The sequence below is a fragment of the Pocillopora damicornis genome, chromosome 4 (genome assembly GCF_964200805.1).
Source record: "Pocillopora damicornis chromosome 4, jaPocDami1.2, whole genome shotgun sequence".
NCBI lineage: Eukaryota > Metazoa > Cnidaria > Anthozoa > Scleractinia > Pocilloporidae > Pocillopora > Pocillopora damicornis.
In genome coordinates, this window is record NC_142673.1 from 22,843,042 (window position 1) to 22,856,872 (window position 13,831).

Sequence of the window (13,831 nt, forward strand, 5' to 3'; positions counted from 1 at the left end):
AGAAACGAGAACCTTCTTTAAAGCTCATAAACAAAGTGAAGAAGGTTGAAGTAATTTCCGCGCTCGGCAAAAAAAGAAAAAAAAAACGCTTAAAATGGTACACACCCAGGCATAAGTAACACGACAGCTAAACGGTTTGCACATTAAGCGATCGCGCCGGTGATCCAACATCAGTTTGTTTTCTTTAGTTTCAACACAGTGTGCAGCAATCTCGTCGATCATGTCTAGATTAAGACAAGGCCTTCTGATTATAAAAGAAAGGTTGCGATTTCGAGCAAATATGTTTAAGCACCTTTGTTCTAGACACGCGCCTGCCACGCGTCTATCAGCAGGTGCCGAAAGAATGCCCCGCCTTTGCGAAAACCCAGATTTGATCCTAGATGTGTTCGTTTCCTACTCGATGGACGTGACGCGAAGCCCCAGCGAATTTCACTGTCGCGATTGAGGCGCGCCGTGCCGAACGCTAGAATTGACGTCTCGCAGAGTACATCAACAGTTAACTAGATAACATACTAATGTGAAACCAAATTCGAAACCTGAAAAATAACACGTATTTGTTTTTTTATTACCATTTACTGCATGCTCTCTTAATAAAGAGTTGGTGGTCCTAATAGGGTTCGTTTCTATTGGAAAATGTTAGAATACTACTAATTAAATAAACCTATCTAATCACTGTTGATTGATTTGGGCGCTAACTTCTTTGTGTTCATTAATTCGTAATTGGGACCGAGCGTGTTTACATCTTACTATTCCTACAATGTTAATTCGGGAATCTTTATCTAAAGGAGTAAAATTAGTGAAATCTGCCTTCGGGTTGCGGCATCAACTAGTCAATGAAAAAAATGATAATATTCCTAAAAGCACCACGCATGAAACAATTGATTTTTGCAGGAGAACCGTTTTACAATTCTTAAGCATTAATAGATCAGAACAGTAGGTTGGGTGTTTAAAATTAAGTGTTATGGAGAAATCACGTTTTGAGATTTTGCTTACATTGAACGAACCCTTAAACCCTGCGCAAAACCTGGAGGCCAATCGATTCAAATTTGATACAAACCCAAAACATACACCTGTGTCATTGATTTATTATTTGAAACTAAATTTCCTTCTTTTCCCATCTCTAGATTTGACCATCCGGATGTCGGGTGAAGAAGAAAATGAAGATTTAATCTCTGCTAATTCTGCACTTTGCTACACAACTCACTGTCGCGGCGCCCATTAATCAAAATCTCTCGTTCCTGTTTCCTCAAACTACAAACCTTTCCCCCCAATTTTTGTCGAAAGTGCATTAAAAACTCATAGGAAATGCAAGTCGTCCGTCTGTTCTCGATACCCTGTTGATCAGCCGCTAAAGTCTCCGTAAGGGGTAACATGGTGCGCATGCCTGACAGCTAACTAAGGCAGGTGCTCTCTGCTCTGGCAGCTCATTATAAGCGCGAGTAGCACAGCGCTCAATGAGGTGTGAAGGGCATGATGAAAAATATTTGATTTATTACAAAGACTTATTTAGTTTTGCTTAGCCATTGTTCACATCTTGATCATTGTCAACGGCAAACATAAGCCAGCATATAAAGCCCTGACGTTTATTAAAATCCCATAAACCGAAAGTAAGTGAATACGTAAAGATTGAAAATCGCCACTGACAAGTCGGCGGTGAGGATACGTGCCGAGATGTCCGTTTGGGTCGCGCCGCCACTCTTGGAAAAACCAAGCAGTCCCCTAAATATAAGTCAGGAGGTCTTAAGAAGCGTTCTGTACGGCAAGTGGTGCAACGTATTTGGTGGCCAAAAAGAACTTACCTTTAAATCCGGCGTTTTGGATAAAATGGACTACAACTCTGATGAAGGTAAATTTTAATTTTCCCTTATTACAATGAATGATATTCAGTTTAAAAACAAAGTATGCATTGGGAAACACGGCGAAGATTAAACTACCTCGCGTGCTTTCAGGCACTCCAGAGTTTTGAGCAATAAGAAATTATGTAATTACTCGCTTTTAAGCGCTGTGTTTAGTTACAGGAATTTAACATTGTCGTTTTATTTCCCGTGTTTCATTGCTTAGGAAAAAAAACGGTCAAAGGGATTGTGAAGTGTTTCGTGTTACGTATTCTTTTGGAATTTAACTAAGGAATGCCATTAAATTTTAACGACTTAGGGAAGTTTATAGTCTCTGGTTTATTTTAATGAGCAGAATTTGGGTTTATTAAACGCAGATCTTTTTTTGTCCATTCTCTCGTAAAGAATTACTCAAGTAACATGTTTCGCTGACTATTTCGCTTTCAATAGTCTTAGAAACTCGAAGATTTCGAATTACTGAAAATACCGTGCGGTAAATTGCAAAATCGCGTGAGGTTTCTTTCGCTTTCAGATTTTTGTCGGTTAAGGAAAACATTGCTACCAACCGCGGGGAATTGAAAATTTTGATTTATCGTATTATTCTGCCGTGTAACTCGTACTTGCTCTCAAGGTCCACAACGAGCGTCTGTACAGGTAGTTTGAGGAATAACACTAGAGTCTTCAGATTCGCGCGCTTGATCTCATCCTCAACTTCGTCAGTTTTACTTAATGTTTTCAAAACGCCCTCTGCAGTTTCCGGCTGTCTAGTGAAACGGTCATTAAGGTATGATCTACCAGCAAACAAAATTTCAGAAATGGAGGCAAAAGCGCTTCCTTCTTTCAATTGTAATTTTTGGACGATAATAAGGTTTAAATACCCAATTTGCTTTAGGCAGGTGGATTCGCTTAAAATGAATATGTATGCGAACTCGGAAATTTAACTAAAAGCACTTAATTCGTACCAGTTTTGTAAACGTGTAGTTTTCGCAGACTTTTAAGCCCTTTGTGCAAAGTTCATTCCTTATCTCTTGATGTTTTTCAGGAGATCGCAATGAGGTCAGATATCTATGGTAATATTCTCTCTCAATTCTCCCTCGGGAAGTAATTGTAGGCGCCTTAAAAAAAAAAAAAATGTACTCTCATTGAAATCCTTGAGTGCGACGTGACGGAAACTATAATAGAATATAAGGGAGGAAAAGAAATATGTTTAATCTAGTCTAATTTCGAATTTGCTTTTCGAGAGAAATTAACATGTTTGGACATTTTTTATCATATAATTAATGTCTTCTAGTTAGCATTAGAGAAAGATTAGCATATCAAAGAACAGTAACATGATGGAGTAACAATACAACCAGGACAGTCAAACTCAAACTGAAATCAATGAATACGGGCAAGTGCGTTTTCTACAACAACTCGAAAAGCGGAGGCCACGTGACTCGTGGGCATCATCCTCCTCGCCCACATTACAAACATCGCGGCTTTTTTGGGAAATTAAAAAATGTAACCAAGCTTTGAAATAAAGTCGGTGAACTGGCTTGTTGTCATAAAACAAGCTTCCGTGGTCTGTTAATTCAAATGCGTGTGCCGTATTGTTCGACACTCTTTACTTTTACATTGTTTATGAAATTTTACCAATACCCAAATAAAAAGCTATTATGGGAGAAGTGTTCAGTAATGAAAATTCGCGAAGCATATATCCTTCCGAGTCATATCTACACTTCCGCAATCAAGTCCAAATTTACTTCTCTGGTTTGTGTTTCATACTGTGTGTTCCATCAATGGCGATTGTTTGTGACTGATAAGGCCCCTGTAGCATAACAATTCGTTAGAGATTAATGCGACGCATAAACCCTCCTTTTTTACCTGCTTATCACAGTGTATTTAGCGCGTTCCTTGGGTTTACTTTAATTCAAGATCATAAAGATTAGTAGAGATCGCAAAGCAGGTGCTACAAGCGAAGGTCGCATGAATAAACCTCATCACAACTAAATTCATTACTGGAAGAGAATAAAACCAAACTCGTTTCGCTGTAATTTTTGGCACGTTATCCTTTTGAGAATGTTTCACTCATTTTATCGATGTTTTTCTGACCTAGTTTTACAAACCTGCCTTTCAGATTTTTTCCCAGCGGTGGAATAAAACGTTATAAATAATTGATTGTAAACGACTTCTGTTTGTCGCGATTGAAAACTACAGGAGAGAATAGTGTTTGGGCTTTCATCCGCTCGGGAAATTGATGCTTTTCAATTCTTTTCTTTTTATGTCGTTTTTAAACAAATTCTTCAAATTTGTAAAATTTTAACCAACTTTCCGCTGGGAATTTACTAAGTCTTTTGACTTCCAACAGATATGATTCTTCCACATTTTACTCATTTAGTTAGAAAACTAGGTGTCTAGACTGCAATCCAGTTATCTCAACTGCAAAAATCAATTGTACATAGTGCAGAGAAAAGCCGCTAGAACTGATAACTGAATTTTTTTTTCTCGCGATGATTTTTTTCGTTCTTTTTATTTCCAAGATCCTGACGCTGGGTACATGAGCAGCATTAAACGTGTAGGATCTACAGCTTTAGTCCCGGTTCTAAGCAACGACAACGCCAAAACTAAACAACTTTGTGTGGAGAACGACTCTTACTATATGGCATTTGTGTCTCTTCCGGAGCAAGTCACTATTGCGCCATCCTCAATTCCGGGTGTTCAACTTGGTGTGTTTAGTACCTGCTGGATCAAAGAGGGCACACAGATGGGACCCTATACAGGCCGTATTGTTAAAGTCGAAGAGCTGAGCTCTGATGTTGATAATAGTCTCATGTGGGAGGTGAGTGGCTTATTCGACATTGGTAAATAACGTTATGATGCTCGAGTGTTATCGTGTTTGAAATTTCGTTATGATGCGGGTTCAACGTTATCGTGTTCAAAATCTGAGCGCACTGTGAGATATTTAGCCTTAGAACCGCGGGCATCCGATAATAAAGTCCTTGAAATAAGTTAAGGCATAGCTGTGTTTTTACTTCTATTCAGTTTTAAATTTTCCCTTGATCAAAATTCTCACTATTTATGATTGGCGAATTCAAAATATTAAACACCTTTATGAAAATAAAATGCTAATTTTTGTTTTTAAGTTCTCACTGATCACTTAGATTAACATGTTTCGGCGCAATGTAAAATTTCTAATGTCGTGTTCTTTATTGATTCAGTGAATATTAGAGAGTTTCTCTGTCCCCATTTTTACAAAGAGCATTTCATGTGATTCAAACTGATGCTGTATGTTAGCCTGAGGTTTAAAACTATATTGTGTCATTCAAGTAAGCCCGAGGAAAAATCGTTTAAGATAAAGTTAAAAACACCATTACAATTGTGCAGAGTGTTAGCATAGAGTGCAAAAACCATAAAGAAATGAAAAAACAAACACTTTTCGGTTGTTTTCTTCTTTTGAGACATGCCCACCGCGGCATGGAAATTTTTCAACATTAGACTGTCGTATTCGAAATAAACGAATTTAACTCCGAAAGCGATAAATTCCGAAATTTTATTTGGTAATCTAACCGTGATTTGGTCTTTGTTTGTACAGTACACAAGTCACTCGAGAGCCTCTTTGAATTAAGAACAAACCCGAACTCTCAATAAATATATTTGCGTTCCCAAAGTCGACCAAATTTTCTCGCATTCATTGTTTGTTTTTTCCAAGATCTAAGAGTAAAGAATGAATGAATTGAAATGCCCTTTACTTAGTGAAGAATCATTTGGAAAACGTTTTGAATATTCTGACCATACAAAGTCGATGAAACTTATTTCTTCTTTGAACATAACGCTTTTAAAAATACGAACCTAAGTGAATGGTGTTGTTTGAAATCTGCTTCAAAACAGGTTCTTAATGAAGACGGAACGGTTAGTCACTTTCTCGACGCGAAAGACGAAAATCCGCGTAATTGGATGGGCTTTGTGAACTGCGCTAGGAACGAACAAGAACAGAACTTAGACGTGTTTCAATACGGTGGTAATATTTATTATCGCGCGGTCAAAGACATCCCTCCAGATCAGGAACTGCTGGTTTGGTATGGCGGCACTTACGTTCAATTCCTCGGGATCCCGGGAATTGCGCCGGTGAACGACTTCGTGCGAAGAAAAAGGAGAGGACCTGAGGAGGAAGAAGAAGAACCAGAGCCTTCTCAGCTACACGGTTAGTACTGAGTCTGGAATTAACTCTTGCTCGCGTAAACTTAGCACTGAGCAGCTTATAACATGATATTGCTTGTCGAGCAGAAACCACGACATCTCACGCAAATTTGAAATGTGAGTTGCACTTGTAAGAAAAGATTCAAAAGTACATTGTCTCTTTATTGTGCCGCATCGGAAATCAGTTCGACCAAGGTGATGTACAGCCTACATTACACACACTAACACACAGTGTTTTGCTTCAAGACTTGAAAATAATACCTCGACCTTCTTCTTTGAAATTTGTAGTATTCTGATTGAAAATCATGCTTCCTGTTTTACCCTCTTCTCCTTCACCAAAAATCAACAGTTTAAGTTACTCAAAGTTTTCATATGTACACCGTGTCTCAAAAGTGTTTGCATTTCGCCGACTTGTACCTTCGTTGCAAAATACTCCAGTGTTCGAAAAAGAAAAAAAAAAAAAACTTTCGTTTCAATTCCCAATGCGCATAGGAGTTGTCAACACCTGCAAAAGTGCTTTATAAAATGGAATAAAAATGTAAGTTTTAATATTTTTAGCCGCGATGAATTTGTTAAATTTACAAGCCGACTTAACAAAATACAGGAACTGCACAAACAAATCTTCTTATTTTTTCATTTTTTTCAAATACTTCTATGAAAAGGCTTTAAAAAAATTATATTTACTGCCAGCAATAAATGTTTTGATTCCAAAATTTTTTGTCGAGGAATACTTTGAATATTTACGGGGTATAATAACATAAAGTAAATCATGATGTATGTATGTTTATACTGGCAGTAAAAAACCTTGCTGTGCCATCGAGTTTGTTATTTTTTTCACCGGAACTGATTCAATTCTTCATCACGGTTTTGTGCAAGTTTATTATCTACATTAGTATACTGTTGTTATTGAGATGTTTCGTTGGAGTGTTGTGTGTTTCTGCTGCTAACGACGCTGAGAATTACATTTGTGACAAGCAAAGAAGAGAATTCATAACATCTCGTGTTCAGTCGTCGCATCGACCCTTTTAAACCTAGAAATATGCGACTAAAACAAACTGCGCTCGGATTTAACAGCTATCTTTTATACTCAAGGAAAGGGGTGAGTGTTGTGAAATTTGCATTTCCAAACGTGTGGATCCGGAGTTAATCAATCCAATAAATATTAAAACAGGGTGGTGGGTGATAAAACTTCGGCTCAGTGTTTGGTATTCAGCCTTTCTTAAGACAGATATTATCATTTACAAATTACGAAGCAAGGTCGTTGGCGCCCAGCGCTTTTTATAATGAGCCTATCTATGGGGTGTAGCTATTTTGGAGACGTTCAATTAAAAGAAAACCGGCTAGGCTGAGGCGTCAGGAGAGAACAATGCTAAAACTTGTTTAAGTCTGTCGAAGGAATCCACAGGAAAAGTGGAATTAATTTTAAAAAAGGGTTCGATTATCTTTTATAAATTTCGATGTTTACCAGCAAATTGCGCGTTCCCTTTTCCGCTTAATCATTGCCTTAGATGGCTTAGTACCCACAAAACTGATTACTGGTCGAGATAAATATAGTAATTATTCGGGAGTTAAGCCTCGAGCTAACATCATCTCCTTGATGCTCTCTGATGTACGTCTAATGGAAAAGTGCAAATTACAGCTTCATAACCCCCACTTGTGCCCTTCCAACTGCGCATATTTTCCTTCCGGAAACAAAATTTCGAAACTTCTATCTTGTAAACATTACTGCGGGAAACTTAGTTGTTATTACTGATTTATTTTTCCCGATGTAGCCCAAAGCGATTTTTAAAACTCGAAAATTGGGTCTACCCACTTATTCAGAGTACACGCCACCATTAGACAGAAAAATTTTCTTTACCCCGATAGCCAAAGTAAATTTGCTCATGCAGTTTATTTTAAAGAGAATCGAAAATAGATTGTATTACTGCTGATCTGGGAGTGAAAACAGTATGCTGAAATTGAGACAGCTGGATTTCGATTAATTTAGCAGGCTTTCAAGAAAAATCAATTAGGACGCTTGGGTATAAAATTAATAATGGATTAACTGTAATGATTTGTAAACGGTTCCAATTCGGCATGTTTAAAAGTGTTCAATTAAAGGGAAGTTTATTTAAACGAAGTGGTTTAATAAAAAGAGCTTTAGCAAACAGAAAGGAGGGGCATATATAGTATTAAAAAAAGACCTTTCGCCTGGTCGTCGCCTGAGTTTGTAGATTTTTTTATGAAGTGTTTTACTTTTCTAATAAAGTTCACCGTATTTTATCGATTGCTGCAAAACTTAAAACACACAGACAGATTTTTTAAGGACGAAAGGTAAAACAGCGAATCGTAAACACTGACAAGCAATGTTAATTACGCTTCGTTCGAGCCAACGTTTTCTTTTCTCTTTTCTTGTCTCTGGCGCTAATGAAAGAGGAACAGGTGATTTTGGTGATATCTGTAAATCGGTTCCTTTGTATTCTGATAACATCACACTAGTTTTGTTGAAATTCTATCTCGCTTGAATGGCTTACTACTCGAAAAAACTGAAGGTGATGGAAAGGGCATTGTGAAGCCAATATTTTCATTTTTTTACCCATGAGCAATTTGCGTTTTTTTCTTTTTTATTCACCATTGTGGAACTGCGCATTCATTTTAGTTCCCTCGTTTACTGTAACAAATCACGCAAAATGCGTCAAGATTTAGTAAATCGGGTCCTTTTTTAATTTCTCGGGGTGTTTTTCTGTTTAATCTAGTTTTAATTTAGTCAGTATTTTGCGAAAACTTTAAAGTACACCAACAATGGCACAATGCGCTTGGCAACTTTTACTTATTTCATTTAACGCAAGATTTAGCGGCACTCACTTAGGAGTGAGTCTGCTGATTATTATTTCTTGCTGCGTAGATGTGATTTCTAATTACATCAGCATTTCTTGAGTTTCGAAATAAATGTGGTGGGTCGGAACCACAGGTAATTAGGAGTTTTAAATTGGTTTTATTGGGTTCGTCACCTGGTTTTGAAAACAGCTTTATTTTTTCTCTTTTATTTCTTCTCCCATAATTGTAAAGAAGCGTTTATGATGAATGCACGTATCACATATCATGAATCAACAATGTCATTTTTTTCCACGCTGAGGCTTTTGCGTTAATCAAAAATCACTTATTTGCCTCCTGGGTCATGGAATATGAGCTGTATATGAATTTTAAGTTTACGTGCTCTAATGCCAATGTCGAATCCAAGTTTGAAATAACCACGCCCTGCATTAACGATGAAGAAGAAACACAATTTCGCTTCGGGGCGAAGGAAATCTCTCTCACTCCAAAGCATCGCACGTTAAGCATCGTGTTTGAAGCTAGAATAGTACAATAGATGAACAGAAGAACGAAAAGCGTGGCAATTTACACTTCTTTCTGCCAATGAAAGGAGAGAATTGAATGAATTTTCACCCACTACAACCAAACAGGGAGATCTCGCCAAAAATTTCTCAAAAGTATCATCATGAATTAAGTTTTAGGCAAGCTGAATCTCAGTAGTATTTTTATCCCCACCTCGTATATGTTTTGCATTTCTTCACTTTTTACAATAAGTTGGTATTCTCATGTTGTTTTGATGATTTTCACCTGATGAAAAACATAATATATTTACCACGTGCCGTTCTCTCACTACACTGTTATATTTCTCAGCCAAAGCCGCAGATGGCGATTTCTTCATTATTAAAATGCGACTTATTTTAACATCATGTTTAAAACACTCAATAAAACAAGATTCCAGCGTTGCTTGAACTTTAATGAAAGTTTTCATTTGGCCCTTCGAGGCTCCTACCAAGTATAGATTTGTTTAACTAACCTAAATTCTCCTCATGTCTCTTGCTGAGATTTTCTAATTTGAATGGTTTATTAATCATGCAATACTTACGCAAGAGAGTTTTTGTGCCTAACCTCAGCGTCTGTATTATAATTATAATCTTTGGAATTTATAGAAATTCGGAAATGTCACCAGTACCTTTGTCAAGTATGAAATAAACTTCCCAACATCTCACCAAAACTTTGCCGTGAGAAATGGTAATTAAACAGTTCTTAGAAGTAATGTAGATGTATTTCCTGTATTCAATTCTTAGGACTGTGAGGAAACTACAAATTTTTTTAGTTTCTTTACGTCTGAGAAAAAAGATCGTTTTGCTGTAAAGGTTCGACATGCGTCTTTTCCTCAGTTATTTTCCAGTGTTTCAAACACCCTATTTATCTTTACGAAGGGTTATTGTTATGGCTTTGTATTGTAAAGAAGAAAACGTTTTATTTCTAGTTTTGATTTCAAGCTGTTTCCGAAGCACTTGCCATGATTTATAACACAGCGTGAAATGTTTATCTTGGAATTGAACCTCCCCAACCACTTTCCACATTTCCTCTAAGCTATTGTCATTATCAAAACAGGAAATCGCGCCCAACCGTGCGTTAAATTGCAGGAGATCTTCTTTGAATATTTATCCTAGAGAAACATATCTTTGTTTGCACTTGAGGAAAAAATTGAAGTGACAGATTTTTTTCTTTCCTTTTTTTGTTTCATGTAGGAGATTCAGTTTACAAGTTCAGCCATGACCGTGTGAAAAGCAACGTCGTTCCAGGCAGATTAAAGTGTACGCTTTGCAGACGAGGATTTAACTCTCGAAGCAATTTGCGCTCGCACATGCGCATTCACACCCTAGAGAAACCGTTTCAGTGCAAGTACTGCAAGAAGTCTTTCTCGCAATCTTCGACCCTTCGGAACCACACCAGGCTTCACACAGGAGAGAAACCGTACAAGTGCAATGTGTGTCACTTCGCTTACTCGCAGCTTGCGGGATTGCGGGCTCATCAAAAATCTGCTCGGCATAGGCCTTTGCACGAGGCTGCAAAAGTAGCAGCCCAGAAACAGCAAAGTCTTCTTGAAGAGACAAGTCATATGGAACATTCACCAGACTCTTGCAAATTAGAAAACGCGACTCCATAGTTAAGAATTGTGCTTTTTCGGAATATGCTACTTAATTACGAAGGAAACTGTAGAACGCCACATCACTGTTAGGCGGTCTTCTTCAACATACTGAAAGCAAACATACGGCTTTGTTCATCAATCTCCTTAAGTGCTCATCCCAATACTTGAAGATTATCTGAAGCAAAAAGAAGAGCTCATTCTTAATTACGCTGAAAATAAAAAGTTGTAGGACTGAGTGCCTTAAAACTGACTTTTAAAATGGATTATCATATTTGATACCTATCCATGCAGCAGAGGACATTTTGGAACCTTACCGTACCTAGTTTCCGCCGTGAAATATTATTAATTTTCGTTTTTAACTGGTTGGCCGTTAATGAGGGCAAATCAGTAAAAATCGTGGTCAAAAAAGTACTTCAGCGCTTTAAAGTTGTATATAATGTAAATATGATTTTGTAAAAATAAAATTTGCTAGAAAGCTTTAATGTGCATTCAGTGTAAAATGTTTATAGCCCGCTTCCATTTGAGCTGTCAATGTAATTGACATGAGCTGCTAGTTTCAAACATATGAGTTGACACCAGTTTACTCAAGTACCGTTTTATAGGAAATAAAAAGACAACCATATGAAATATTTGTGTCGTGTCTACAAGATTTTTGTCTTAAAAGCATCACTTCTGACACAAATACAGTGATTGGGACGCGAAAGTTTTTATCATCCTGGAATGAGAACATGGTTTTTCTTGTCACGATATCCATCTCTCCTTGTAAACACAAAAATTGAGAGAGGCATTCATCTCAAGGACATAATAACGAGTCTGCAAAGAAACATTTCACATTTCTCACCCAAGTTCAATTAATGATTTTTTTTCTTGACTTGGGTGACGTGTTGCTTTTATAGGTCATAGTTATGAGCCTTTTCTGTGACTTGCAAACGGAAAATATGACTTCTTGGCTCTCTTGAATTGTTTGGAAAATTGCCTCTTGCATATGAAAAGAGGACAACTCAGTATTTACTTTATTTCATTGTAAAAGCTCTCATCCTCGTGCAACGTGTATGTTATTAATTAAAGTTTAATCTTTTGCCGACATTTCTCTGGGAAAATAGAAACACAGAGATAAGAAAAGAAAACTCCACAAGCTGTGGCATATTCAGGGTTTTGTTTTTTAATGTTAAGCGTTTGTCCGGGGGCTTATCTGCTTTTTTAAAAAGTGTTTTTCAATTGCTCTTTATTCACAAGTTTCAGCCATCTTGAGATATGGACAAGTGATTACTTTTATTAATTTTCAGCGACGAACTCGCAAAATAGTTCAACTTCATCAAGAAAATTGTAAATCCTTGTTTAAAAGACTTCTAGACGTTTTCACCGCTCGAGGGGTTTTTCCCTCAATCATTTGTGAGCCAATATTCCACCCAACGTTTGCTCCTCGTAAAGTATTGTTTATTTGTCCATTTGTCGAATCATGATGAACAGTAAGCTTTTTTTTAATTTCAAAGATAGTTATCATGAAAATCAGATATCGTCGACTTTTTTCCCTGAAGTGATCCTTACAAATACGCAAGTAGTGTAACAGATTTACCCCTGATATATAATTCAGATCCAGGGGCTGTGATACCATCGATTCTATTAATTGTTGTTACCTCTTGCTTTGACTCATAATGTTATCAGAACTAAGGAACGCCAACTCAAGTTTTGATAGCACTTGCACCACATGTTGGGCATAATTTAACTTATTGACAAAGGGTGAGATAAAATCGCGGGACGTTGTGTTTGGAATACAACAGCCAAACAAACTTCGTGCACCACCGCACGCTCTAAGAAACAATTAATAAAAAATGATGATTTGGGTGCGAATGAACAGACTCGAATCAGTGAAATGAACCAAAAAAAACATGACAAAAAGTAATTGCAATGATTTCAATTTGAAATGAAATGGAGAGGCGGCAGGCTTGTGCTAAAAAGGTAAGCTTTTTGATAAAAGAGAACCGCTCTCGACCAACTTCCCAATCCTTTGTGAATATAGATTGAAAAAGATGGTAAATGTCAGTATCTGCGTAATTGTGCAATTATCCCTCCTTTGACTCAGTAACAGTCAACTGATAACAAGTTGCATTGTGGTTAACATTGGTTTAAGGGAGGGGTAGGCGCGCAGTTGCTCTAATACCGACATTAATTCGGCCATTTTGTGCTCAGTCATCGAGGAAAGAAGAATACCACTGTTCTTACAAACTCCCTTATCCCGAATCTTTATTTTCTGAAGAAGATTGACAAAATACTCAACCCTTCCCCCCCTAACATAAGAATGTATGAATCTTTGTTTGCTAAAGGAGATTGACAAAATACTCAACCCTTCCCACCCTAACATTAGAATGTATAAATCTTTGTTTGCTAAAGGAGATTGACAAAATAGTCAACCCTTCCCACCCTAACATAAGAATGTATGCTGCGGCTCCATAGTGTTCTCTATATATTTCCCAAGGTGATGACAAGGAGAATTTCTTTCACATTCAAGAGCTTCTTTAGTTAGTATCATTTATTTTATTCTCATGACCTTAATGTGTGACTCAGGAGTGATACTGTTGGGAGAAATTAAATGCTAATCACTCTTAGGGGTCAAAAGGTTTAGGAAGGACACTTTTGGGCCAGAGTTGTTCACTTTTGGGGCAATACGACGTGGCTACGTAAAAATACTAACACAACTCCAGAAGCTAACACAAAGAACTATCCAAACTGTAAACTCCACCAATTGACTGAATTGCTACAGGATGCCGTTAAAACAAAACCATAGCAATCACACGAGCCAATCATAAAAAAGGAGAATATCTCAAGGGTAAAAGAGGACTCAAACCAAAAAGAAACAAACCGCCCAAAGCGC

General features: G+C 37.3%; 1 protein-coding gene across 1 annotated transcript; it reads left to right on the forward strand.

Moving 5' to 3' along the window:
* Window positions 1-1,285: 1,285 nt before the first annotated feature.
* On the forward strand, window positions 1,286-11,581 carry LOC113684417 (PR domain zinc finger protein 12). Its single transcript, XM_027201787.2, has 4 exons — window positions 1,286-1,846; window positions 4,355-4,653; window positions 5,703-6,015; window positions 10,559-11,581. The coding sequence occupies exons 1-4, from the start codon at window positions 1,672-1,674 to the stop codon at window positions 10,975-10,977; spliced, it is 1,206 nt and encodes a 401-aa protein (XP_027057588.1). The 5' UTR covers window positions 1,286-1,671; the 3' UTR covers window positions 10,978-11,581.
* The last annotated feature ends 2,250 nt before the right edge of the window (window positions 11,582-13,831 follow it).